This window comes from Orcinus orca, chromosome 12 (assembly GCF_937001465.1).
Source record: "Orcinus orca chromosome 12, mOrcOrc1.1, whole genome shotgun sequence".
NCBI classification, from domain to species: domain Eukaryota; kingdom Metazoa; phylum Chordata; class Mammalia; order Artiodactyla; family Delphinidae; genus Orcinus; species Orcinus orca.
In genome coordinates, this window is record NC_064570.1 from 13,782,284 (window position 1) to 13,795,319 (window position 13,036).

Here is a 13,036-nt window from a genome sequence, read left to right on the forward strand (position 1 = left end):
TTCAATTGCACAAATATTGGGGACAGATCTGGGTGTGCTGTGGTACCCAACCATGGTGCCCGCGTTCACGCCAGTGAGAAAACATATTCTGTGACTTCCAGTAATGGCAAAAGCTGAACTTTCCTTACCACTTCCTTTTCTGGGGAGATAATTTAAAGTTTGTAGAATACAAGGTTGGATTTACTCGGATAAAGGTTCTTAAAGCAACTCTCAGAAGAAAAACCATTTCAGAGGCAGAAGTGTGGTGGCATGTAAATAGTGTGACAAGCCAAAGGAAGCAAAACTTGGGGATTTAGATGAGTACAGTCCAATCAGTTATACAATTTTCTGTCCAATGCCAGGATGAAAATCAGTCATAAATCATACACATAAGTTTGAAATAAAAAAGCTTCATTTTATTTTGACCAAACGATTCTTATGCTAGGGTTATGCTACATTACAGAGAAAAAGAAGAGAGAGTATTTTACCTGTGGAAACTCTAAGCTGTGCATGGGGTAACCTCCGAAGTAAATAGCTACTACTATGTAAGGTGTCACATCAGCTCTAAAACGTTTTATGAAAACTGAGTCATTCAGGAGGGCAACAAAAAAGAAATAGAGCATGTTCCACACTTTTTTTACTGAGCTGTTTTTCTTAAAAGTTAATAATAGCTTGCATTTGGAAGACCTTCAGCAAAAGGTAGTTTTATTTTTTTTAACGGACACCAGAATTGAGGCAATTTCTGGATTTCTTAGGAAAGAACATATTTTACAAATTAAAGAGACAGTTCTCTGATATCTTTTCTCCGTGTGGACATCAGAAATTTTGAACATTTTAACTCACATTTCAGCATACATACATATTTATGTAATCAGTTTGCTTTATGGGAAAGTTTTTTCAGGCTGTTAATTATTTTAAAAACTATATTATATATGTGTATGTTCTAATGTATATGTTACATACGTGTACATGTTATATGTGTGTATTCTATATATATGTATATATCGTGTGTATGTGTGTATGTTCTCTATGTATGTGCATATATTATATATTGTATATGTATTTGTGTATATACATATATTTATTACTGTTTGCCATTTTCTTTCATATTTTTGTTTGATCAACTCCCTTTCCTTAAGCCACACTGATTATATGACTTTAACAAGTGGAAGGATATGCTGGTTAGAAATTGTCTTTTCCCATTTTGGGGGAAGAGTTCACTTCCTGTTCTGCCTGACATCACAATGTGAAGCCCAGACACCCTTGCTGAGAGCCCTCCGCTGATCTCCCTGTCTGATGTGCCTCTTTGTGGTCTTAGGGTTTCCAGCGACAGGTCCATGAGACCCTGACCCAGCTGGAACTGATCAACAAGCAGTACCGCCGCCTGGCCAGGGAGAACCGCACCGACTCGGCATGCAGCCTGAAACACATGATCCACGAAGGCAACCAGAGATGGGACAACCTGCAGAAGCGCGTCACCTCCATCTTGCGCAGACTCAAGGTCTATACTACGCCCCCTCTGCAGCCTAGAGGCCCGGAGGACAGGATTGGGCCGTTTGTACACAATGTTAGGACATAGTCTCAGGGACTTTGTAAGACTGGGATGGCAAGAGATTGAGGTATCCAGCATGAATTTATACGGCAAAAAATTGCAGGGTTCTGGTAGCTCGTTGAGAAAATGACTTTCCAGGAGAATGTTGGAATTGGCAGTTCCATCTCAGCACGTGTTTGTGGGCTTTTTCACTTTTATTCTTTTCTTTTCACATCCAGCATTTCATTGGCCAGCGGGAGGAGTTTGAGACTGCACGGGACAGCATCCTGGTGTGGCTGACAGAGATGGATTTGCAGCTCACTAACATTGAGCATTTTTCCGAGTGTGATGTTCAAGCTAAAATAAAGCAACTCAAGGTGATACATTAGGGGTTTTTTTCAAATTATCAGTGCTAAGAGAGTCTGAAGAGGAAAGGATTTTTTAGATACTTTTGTGAAGAACATACTAAAGAACTGTTCTTTTTTTGTTTTATAAATTTATTTATTTATATTTTTTTATTTTGGGCTGCATCGGATCTTTGTTGCTGCGAGCGGGTTTTCTCTAGTTGCGGCAAGCGGGGGCTACTCTTCATTGCAGTGCACGGGCTCTAGGCACGCGGGCTTCAGTAGTTGTGGCAAGTGGGTTCAGTAGTTGTGGTGCATGGGCTTAGCCACTCTGTGATCTTCCCAGACCAGGGCTTGAACCCATGTCTCCTGCATTGGCAGGTGAACTCCCAACCACTGCGCCACCAGGGAAGTCCAGAAAATTAGTTCTTCTTGATTGAAAACAAATTCAGAAAATAAGAAAGATATTAAAAATGAAATGAAGAGCATTACCCAGAGATACAACTCCCGTTAACATATACACTTTAATTATTAACTTGATCGCCAGGATTGTTGTTTTTCGTTCTTGTTGTTTTTTCTGATTTGTTTCTAGCACCTTCAAATTGTTTGACTCACATGATCCAGAGCAGTTCAACTTTCTCGTGTTGGGATTTCATTCCACATAGTCTACACTCTTAGGTGCCAAGTTAGTTTTTAAGCATGTTTGGTATGTTTCAGTATGTAACTCAAACACAGTGGCTAGTTAAACATTTTAAATGGGGAGGGATATATATTAGATGTAAGGATTCCCTGAAAGGAAGAGTGTTTAACATCTTGAATAATATGCAGTGCAGCTTGTGAAATTTTCCTCCTAAGATAAGATAGTTTTTTTTTTTTTTAAAGAATAGTCGTGATGCCCATAACTTTAAGGTTGTTATAATAAAACAAGGAAGTTACTTTTAATCAGTGATTCTCAGGATTAAAAAAAATCATAAAATAGCCCTGGTATTCTGCCCAGCCTCTCTCTCTCCATCGCTCCCTTCACCTCAGTTCTTGCAAGTCATTTCACAGGTAAATCAATATTTAAAAGCTTCATTTTCTACCAAGTGGTAGCTGAATCTTTTCTTTTTGGACTCTGACAGGGTCATGGCATTTACTAACACCCTCCTTCTCCCTTGGCAGTCTTTTTATTATTGTGCACTTTCAACTGTTCCAGAGTTTATTCTTTTTTGGGGTGGGGGGTGTTGCGTAGGGTCTTAGTTGCGACAGGTGGGCTCCTTGGTTGCGGCTCGCCAGCTCCTTAGTTTTGTCATGCGAACCCTTAGTTGCCGCATGCATGTGGGATCTAGTTCCCTGACGAGGGATCGAACCCGGGCCCCCTGCTTTGGGAGCACGGAGTCTTAACCACCGCGCCACCACGGAAGTTTCTCCAGAGTTTATTCTTGTGTTGAATTAAAATTTATCCCCTGAAACTTGTCCCCTGTAGCTGAACTGTTTTGAATCATATAGAATGAGTCTAAATAATCCTCCAGAATTACCTTTTTTTCAAATAATTATAATCATGCCTGCTTATGTCCTGAAACAATTTAAAAAAATCATCTGAGAAGAATTTGTGACATTGTCATTCGGATGGCTTTCCTTCGTCACGTTTGACATGTCAGGAAATCTAAAATTAAAATATCCAATATAATTCTTTAAAATGCTAAATTTATTGCAGTGGCACTGTATTGCTTACCATTGCTTTTCATCAGGGGCCACCAGTGCTCTCAACTTTATGATGGGTTTGAATGTCTGTTCCTATGATTCTCTTACCCGCACCGTCTGTGGTGGTAAATTTTATTAGCGAAAGGCACCTCTCTGGTCATGGAATGCTAACAATGCCATTTCTGCCTCCTGTTCTGATTTAAAATTTTTATGTTTTACTTTAGAAAGTCATAGCCTCTTGGCTTGTCATTGTCTATGGTAAATTTAATATCCCCTACATGGTTTTTCTAAATATGTATTTTAGAATTACTTCATGTCCAAGTGAGCAATAAAAAATTACGTGCAATATGTGCTCCCTAGGCCTTCCAGCAGGAAATCTCATTGAACCACAATAAGATTGAGCAGATAATTGCCCAAGGAGAACAGCTGATAGAAAAGAGTGAACCCCTGGATGCCACGTTCATTGAAGAAGAGTTGGATGAACTCCGACGTTACTGTCAGGAGGTCTTCGGGCGCGTGGAAAGATACCATAAGAAACTGATTCGCCTGCCTGTATGTGACATTGTTTTTTCATTATCATGAAATCTAAAGAGAATTAATAATGTGGACTTAGGTAACATCATTGAGTGGGCAAGAGCCCGGACTCTGGAACCAGAGTGCCTGGGTTCCAGCCCCAGCTCTGGCTACGTCGCCTTGGGCAAGTTACTTCACGTCACTTGCCTTGGTTTCCTCAGTTGTAAAGCTGGTTTAATAACAGTACCTACCTTGTAGAAAGGATTGCTTTGGGCATGATGAGTTAACATATATACATACAAAGAGCTTAGAAGCGTACTTGGTACACATCTTCCATGGAAGATAAAGAAGCTTCTAGAAGAAACAAGGGAATGAAAGTGAGCAATGTAAACAGTGGCTCAATTGATGAGGTTGTTTAGTTGAATTTCTTTCTTCTCTTCCATTTCCCTAATTGCTACCATAATCACATCTCATGGTCAAGATGCTATTATTAGAATATTTGGAATCTTCTGTGATAAAATATATTTTGTATCTGGACTATAAGGTATAAAAGGACCAGCTAAGGTTTTATTAGTAATTCCCTTTTGTTCCTGATATGTGCCATTCTGTACTTACTGTGTTGCAGATTAGGTACTAGGTTGCCTTTATTTACATTTTATTTAATCTTATATCAATTCTTTGAAGTAGGTCTTAATATTATTTCCATTTTTCCATGATAAAACTGAGAATTTACTAGATTCATGTATAAGACATTTAAAAAAGTTATCAGAAGATACTTATTTATTTGATGATAGGAAGTTTAAAATTACCCCCAGCGAGGTAGGAATGTGGTCCCGATAAGCTTGAGTGCTGAGATTTGGTGAAAGGCGGAGCACAGAGCGGGAAGGGGGTCAGCTGAGCGCTGCGGTAACAGGGCTGGCTTGACTGCGTTTCTAGCTCCCAGATGACGAGCACGACCTCTCTGACCGGGAGCTGGAGCTGGAGGAGGCTGCAGCTCTGTCGGACCTCCACTGGCGCGACACCTCCGCGGACAGCGCGCTCTCCCCCCAGCCCGCCTCCAACCCCTCCCTCTCACTCGCCCAGCCCCTCCAGGGCGAGAGGTCCGGGCGAGACACCCCAGCCAGTGTGGACTCCATCCCTCTGGAGTGGGACCATGACTATGACCTCAGTCGTGACCTGGAGTCTGCTGTGTCCAGAACTCTGCCCTCTGAGGATGAAGAGGGTCAGGAAGATAAAGATTTCTATCTCAGGGGAGCTGTTGGTCTGTCAGGTAAGAAAGAGCTCCTCCTATATGCTAGCTTGAAAGAAAATAAAAAGGAGTGGATACTGTACTGGAAATCCGTGTGCCGAGCAGAATCATCTGCCTTCTCCCATTAGGGGAACTTATACACAAATGAATAATTGGATATTAACATGATTCGCAAATATAAAATTGGCGTTGTGGCCACTGATTTATCCCACATATACTTATGTTCTTACTACACGACAGGCACTTTATAAGTACTGGAAATACACAGTTCCTTTTCTTCTCAAAGAGCTCACACTCTAGTGCGGAACACAGACAAGTAAGAAACGGCTGTGAAATGTTTGGCACTAGGATAGCAACATACACATGGTGGTGTGGAAGCACAGCCCGGGGATGACTAAGCTGGCGCTTTGAGAAGAGGCTTTAGGGAAGAGGCTTGAGCTGAGACCTGAAGGATGAATAGGAGTTGGTCAGGAGGACACAGCAATGTTCAGAGCAAGAAAGGAAAGCGTGCCCATCTTGGATTTATGATTAGCCTCAGCGCTTCTGGTCACCTGGAGTTTGTCCAGAATGACAAGGCTGTAGACTGGGAGGCATGGAATGAACAAAGAGGAGGTGGAAAGGCAAACCAGGACCTGGTCATAAAGCAACCTGTTCGTCATGGAAAGGAGTTTGGTTTTTATCATGAAGGCCATGGAGAGCCACAGCAGGGCTCTAAGGAGGGAGGCAATGTGATCAAATGCATATTTTCTTTTTTTTTGTTAATACATTTATTTATTTTATTTATTTATTTTTGGCTGTGTTGGGTCTTCGTTGCTGCGCGCAGGCTTTCTCTAGTTGCAGAGAGCGGGGGCTACTCTTCGTTGTGGTGCACGGGCTTCTCATTGCGGTGGCTTCTCTTGTTGCGGAGCACGGGCTCTAGGCGCGTGGGCTTCAGTAGTTGTGGCACGCCGCCTTAGTAGTTGTGGCTCACGGGCTTAGTTGCTGCGTGGCATGTGGGATCTTCCCCGGCCAGGGATCGAACCCATGTCCCCTGCATTGGTAGGTGGATTCTTAACCACTGCGCCACCAGGGAAGTCCCGATGCATATTTCCAAAGAACCTGTCTCAATACTATCTAGAGAAGGGCACATTGAAAGAGAGTCCAGAAGGAATTGTTTTACAATCCAGGACACAGATGTGATGGTGGCCTGAACTAAGGAAGCAGCACGGGGAATAGAAAGAATGGAAGAGCTATGAGAAATCATAAGACGGCTCCTCCATAACTGATGGTTGATTGAATTGGGATTGAAGTGATTTTCTGGCTTGGGCACCTTGGTGAAAGATGCAGGTGGTCCTAGACTCGGAGGGCCATGAGCAGGAGAGAATGTTCTGGGTGTCTGTGGAGCCACGGGGGCAGGGCAGTGAGAAAGGGGGAGGTGACGAGTCCCTCTGTGCACATCCTGAACTTGAGATGCTGTAGACTATCCCAGGGGGAAAAGCCAGCAGTAGATGGACGCATGGATCTGAATTTCAGGAACCGGAAATGCCAGTTAGGTAGTTTTCCACATAGTGGTCACCAAGGGAAGGAAGGAGATCGCACAGGAAGAGTGTATGAAGGGATACAAGAAGTATGAAACTTCAAGAAACACATATAGTGAAGGGATGGACAGAGGAAGAGGAGCATTGTAAGGAAGGTGAGTAAAAATAGAATCAATAATCAGAGGCCAATTTGTAGCGCTTGTAAATGCATCTCTCTAAAAGAGAATTTCTGCTTGTTTCTGATGGTTCACATTTGGATCCCCAAGGGTATAATACTGTCTAAAAGGATTTCTCTCGTTTCTATTTTGTTTTTATGGTACAACCTAATAGTTAGGCATTTTGCATCTAAAGCAGAACTGTCCAATATGTAGCCCTCAGCCACGTGTGACAGCTGAACACTGAAATGTGACCATGCAGACTGAGATTTGCTGTGTCAAATGCACTTACACGAATACACAAAATTCAAAAACTTAGCACAAAGGAAAGCATGTAAAATACACATAATACTATTTATGTTGATTACATGTTAGAATTAGGGTATATCGGTTTAGTAAAATTAAGTATTAAAATTATTTTCATCCCTTTCTCGTTACTTTTTCATTGTGGCCCTTAGACTCTTTAAAATAACATACGTGGCTCATGTTATTTCTATTGGACAGTGCTGCTCTAGAACCTGACTGTCTTGGTTGAAATCCCAGTTACGTCACTACTAGCTGTTGAAACTTGGATGAGTAACTTCATTCCCCTGAACCTCAGTTTTCTCATCCATAAAATGAGAATAACACTCCCATGCCCCCTGTAGGGTTTCTGTGAGGATAAATGAGTGCTTAGAACAGCACCTGGTTCATAAAACAATCAACGTGAGCCCTTATTATGATTTATTTCAGGAACCCTTTGGTGATCGTACTCAGACTTCTCTGTATGTTCAAGAGTTATCTGCCAAGGATGACTAACTTCCTTTTTTTCCCTAAGAAAGTTATTTTCCTGCCATCCGCGAATCAAGGTTTCCAGACCTTAGCTGTCAACTTAGACCGTGTGCTCTTTTTGCAGATGTAACGATCCCCGAAAGTCCCGAGGCCTATGTTAAACTCACAGAAGGTGCAATCAGAAATCCCTCTGGTAGGCACCAAAAGCTAAAGTGCACCTCTGTCCCTCACCTGTAACAAGCCTCCTTCTCTCCCAGCACATCTACTGTACCTCTCACAGCTCTGTGCCAAAAGCATGTCGAGGCAGCACTTCCTCTCTGACTGCTGTCTCAGAAACGAAAACCAAAACATTTGGTTGATCGACACCAAGAATAACATTCCAATAATCAAGTGCAATAAAGCAATGCTCAGCTTGCTAAATGGTAATCACTCTCAGTACGTGTAACCTGTGATGCCCATTAATGGCAGAAAATAGGAGATGGAAACGCTAGTCTTAGCACTGGTGCTTTAGTGCCCTGCTTGGTTGTAGCAGGTCTGGCTGCTTGACTTCGAGGAGGGCTTGCAGACCCACCTCTGGCTGAGAAATCAGGGCTCGAGGATCTGGTCCCAAGTCTACCAGCCTATATGTGTGACCTCAGGCCCACCGTTCATCCTCCTGATCTCAGGGGTCCCGTATAAGACAAGGGGTGAAATCAGATATTCAGCTCTAAAATATTATACTTTTAGTTTAATAAGTCTTAGCACCCCATAAAGCAAGTTGACATGAGAATGTATTCCACAGTATCTTAAGACTTAGATTTTCAAAAAAAAAAAAAAAAGAATTAGATTTTCCTTTAAGGGCAGAACTATTCCTGAAACAAGAAGGCTTAAAGAAAGGAAAATGGAACCCGTTTTGCTTAATGTTGCTCTAGACAAACTGTAGCTCAGGGTCAGTAATCTGGAGGACATTGGAGAGAATAGGGTTTGACCACAGTGATAGGATATTGAGTTGTGAGTTTATTAGTTTACACTTTGGTTTTTGCAGAAAAGCAAAGGACAGGAAGTAAGGTAGCATTACTGAAATGGTTACTGCCTGAGTGATTCCCAGTGAGAAACCTCTTCCGGGTGTATTTAGAAGGTCTTTTTTCCAAAAAACAATTAATAAAGCTTACTAATATTTATTCTGCTTTCACCCTGTGCTAGCTTCACTCTGATGATCAATGTTCTTGTTGAATTCAAAGACTGTAATACACACACACACACACACACACACACAATAATTTGGAAAAGGATGTCACATCTCTCAAAGGAGATGAGCTAGAAGTTCTACGCTGTGAGTGAGAACATACCTGGATGGAAATGGTAAAATCTTAGCTTTCTCCTGATTTTTTTTTCATTATTCATCTTTTTTTATTTTGCATAATTTTATTTCTTAAAAGCAGTTTAAGTTTTAGAACAAATTTGAGAGGGAGGTACAGAGATTTCCCATACAAAAGCAAGCCGTTGCTAGTTTGGTACCTCCACCCATACCCATCCTGAGCTAGTCTTTTCTTGGTTCCCTTGAAGTCCCACCTTAAGTGAATGACGCAGCCACCTGGGACTTAAGAGGCACTATCTTCTACTGAGATGCAGAAAGGAAAATGAGAGGGTGTGTCTTTTTCTGTTTGATAAGTGACTGCAGAGGGAGCCTGAGATGTAACTGCCTCCTAGTTACTGGGGAGCAGAAGCCACCACCTGAGGTCTTTAGAACGCTAACAACACGCAGTTTTCAGGGGATGAGCCAGAAGAGGGAGCAGAAGCACGGGCTGTTAGAACCCCCCACAGGCCCCTTTTGCAACACCCAGTCTGCTTGGACTCGTGGTCAAGCACATTCATTGGTCTGGTAATTCGAACTCCTAACCCACCACCATGTCGGTCCTAAATGTGCTCTATGATTACCCACACACGTACCATCTCTCTACTGCCTTAGCTGTAGAATTTCTTAAGCATCTCCTTGAATGTCAAGCTTGTAAAGATTCTTATGGTCGACACTGCAGGGGATCCTAGCACCTTGGAGTCACAGATCCAACAACTGGGCAAAGCCCTGGATGACAGCCACTTTCAGATGCAGCAAATGGAGAATATTATCCACAGCAAAACTCCCGCAGGACCAGAGCTAGACTCCAGCTACAGAGGCTATGTGAGTATCCGGACCCTCGTGATCCTGACACATACCTGGTAATCACAATCGTGTGACAAAGAACAGTCCATCTGTGGCACGAGGGTTGTGTCGGCTCTCCACGTACCAAGCTGCCCTTGAACTCATGTGTGTGCAAAACAAAACCCTGTTAGTCGATTACCTTTTGAGCAAAACTGGTCTGTGCTCAGACCCACTGATCCACCCTAATGACCAGCCTGGTCCTTTACACGGAGAACTGAGTGAATCCATTTAATTGAAAGCAACCAAATGCTTTGGCTCTGGAAAGGGCTTCGGCGTTTTTCCAAATTCAGCTGGTGATTTTCTGACCAAGGATATCCTTGGGGCCGCAGAGTTTAGCTGGTAGATTACTAACACGGAATTGTTTGAGTTCTCTTCCTAGGTGTCTTGATTCACTTGATGATCTTGGGACTTTTTTAATGCTCTGTTATTTGTATGTTCATTCTGGAGAAAACGGTTCTGACTAACAAGAGAGATTTGGGGAAAAGATGGCAAGAGATTGTGTGTATTACCAGCTCCATTGTTGAAGCTTTTTGTAAAGTAATAACTTCATTTGCTCTGCTTAGGTTACTGACCGAATAACTTTTCTCAGAGAATTACCTGTTTTCCTACACATACTTACGCAAGAGGATTTGAAAGTAAATCTCTTCTATGCCTCATATCATTTCTTTTCATACCCAAAAGACCGCTTTGTAAAAGGAAAGAAAAATTAATTTCCTTAAGCCTAATGACAACACCCACGTACTGCTTTTTTGAAACCAGAAGAGAGAACCATTCTGGTTATATCCTCTAACGTTAATATCCTCACAATCACAGAAAACTAATTAATCATGAGCTTACTTCCTGTCCAGTTTGGCCTATTTTACTGACTTCTATCATAGTGAAACCTCTTTTTTAAAAATATAATTTCGCAATGAACATGCTGACATCACTGAGGTTATACTTAACACCAATCAAAAGCAATCAAAGTAACTTAATAGCAATATAATTTGTTAAAGGCTTTGAAAGAAAACGTTCTGATCAGTATAGCAGGAGTGTCTTGAAATGATTTGTTCTTTTAATCTTTGAATACTGTGCGTGATATTAAACACGGAGTTGGAAGCTTTTCTTCTGATGTTAGAATTTATTCCCTTAGTATCTATTAACCATTGCTTAAATTTTCTCGTGAAACAGCTGGCTTTAATATTGTTTTATTCTTTTAAGTATTTTAATACAAATAAATGTCCCTTTGAGATTTGTGGTAATATTACTCTTCCCGCCCTTCAGTTGAAGAAAAAGGGGGCAGCTTGCCAAAAACTATATATTGTATTGCCAGCTGGGGGCTCTGAGTATTAAATCCCAGATCGGTTTAGTCTGTTTTGATTCATAAATTTTAAAAGAAATTTTGGAGACTTATGCAAAACCACGTGTGCCAAGTATATTTTCAAGGCATTGCTTTATGTAAACATGAATGTGTCACATGTTTAAGAAGCATGTTTTTGAACTTGACTTTTTTGTTTTCAGCAGAGCGGCTTACTCTTTATAGAGAAGTAGCGCACAGCTACTGCCCTTTTTGAGGAACTCCAAAGATATTTTCTCCAGGAGTTCTTGCACTCATGACAATTTGAGTATTTTGTGACGGGGGACCTCTTTTCTGTATCTAAACAGATGAAACTGCTGGGTGAATGCAGCGGCAGTATAGACTCAGTGAAAAGACTGGAACACAAACTGACAGAGGAAGAGGAGCATTTTCCAGGCTTTGTTAACCTGAATAGCACCGAAACCCAAACAGCTGGTGAGTGAAATAGAAGATCTCGAAGCACCTCGTTGCCCCCGAGTTCCGCTGTGCCACTGACCTCATTCTACACTGGTTTATCCTGAGAACTTTCCTCCATGTTACAATGATCTCTGGGGACAGAGCGGGAGGTGAAAATAATCACAGTGGTTTTTTTCCCATGTCCCATGTATTTTAAGGCACCGTCTCTAATCACTAGTCAGGAATCTTCTGTGTGTGCTCTGTACACTCTCAGAGCTTTCCTGCAGAAGGAAACCAAGAGTTGAATGTTATCTTCACCCACTTTCATGCTTATTACTTCTTAAAGCTCCTTACAATGTTAAATCTTATGTAGTTAATATCTTTTCTCCATTATCATTAAAAATGCAGATAGAAAAAACACAGCCACCATACTGTTTTTTTTGGGTTTTTTTCGGTACGCGGGCCTCTCACTGCTGCGGCCTCTCCCGTTGCAGAGCACAGGCTCCGGACGCGCAGGCTCAGCGGCCATGGCTCACGGGCCCAGCCGCTTCGCGGCACGTGGGATCTTCCCGGACCGGAGCACGAACCCATGTCCCCTGCATCGGCAGGCGGACTCTCAACCACTGCGCCACCAGGGAAGCGCCACCATACTGTTATTTACAGCTGACGGCAACAGAAATGCCCAGAGGCATTACTCTCTTTCTGTTGCTGTTTTAAAGTTAGCCACTCATGTAGGTTTCAAACACTTCCTAAACGTTCTCCGTGGAGGATGATCCCTCGCTATCCTGTGCGTGTGCTGTCTTGCCAGGTGTGATTGACCGCTGGGAGCTCCTCCAGGCGCAGGCCCTGAGCAAGGAGCTGAGGAGGAAACAGAATCCCCAGAGGTGGCAGCAGTTTCACTCGGACCTGAGCCGCGTGCTGACCTGGCTGCAGGAGACGGAGGAGGACCTGGAACAGCTTCAGCGCCGGCAGCGCAGCACTGATATCCAGCCCATCGCGCTTCAGATCAAAAAACTCAAGGTAGCTACCCTTGGCCTTTCCCGCAGCGCCGGACAGAACGCTGCCACGTGGCGTGCCCGGTCAGATGAAACCACTAGCCCTGGCCTGTTGTGCAGCCACACAGCAGCGGGGGAATGGTCAGCACAAACGGACATGAACGCTTCCCCAGCCACCCCAGATCAGAGTGTTTATAGGAAGGCTTGGAAGGGTTGAGAGCTGGACTGCGTTGCAGAACCAGCCCCATGAAAATAGTCATGATTTAATGAATTGGTAGCTAAGAAATGACCAATTAAAGTTTCATGAAACATCCAGGTACCTCTGGGACCTAATTAACCTCTTTTAAAGGAAATACAGCTATGTCCAGGGTCCTACAAGTCTATATCT

General features: G+C 42.7%; 1 protein-coding gene across 4 annotated transcripts in view; it reads left to right on the forward strand.

The window, feature by feature from the left end:
* Positions 1-13,036, forward strand: part of SYNE1 (spectrin repeat containing nuclear envelope protein 1) — a 464,259-nt gene that overhangs the window by 435,157 nt on the left and 16,066 nt on the right. For all 4 annotated transcript variants that reach the window (XM_049695244.1, XM_033404753.2, XM_033404761.2 and 1 more), the window contains 8 exons: positions 1,298-1,480; positions 1,750-1,887; positions 3,898-4,089; positions 4,987-5,320; positions 7,867-7,935; positions 9,758-9,900; positions 11,566-11,692; positions 12,462-12,673. In XM_049695244.1, the coding sequence (XP_049551201.1) occupies positions 1,298-1,480; positions 1,750-1,887; positions 3,898-4,089; positions 4,987-5,320; positions 7,867-7,935; positions 9,758-9,900; positions 11,566-11,692; positions 12,462-12,673 (1,398 nt within the window). The remainder of the gene's footprint in view (positions 1-1,297; positions 1,481-1,749; positions 1,888-3,897; positions 4,090-4,986; positions 5,321-7,866; positions 7,936-9,757; positions 9,901-11,565; positions 11,693-12,461; positions 12,674-13,036) is intronic.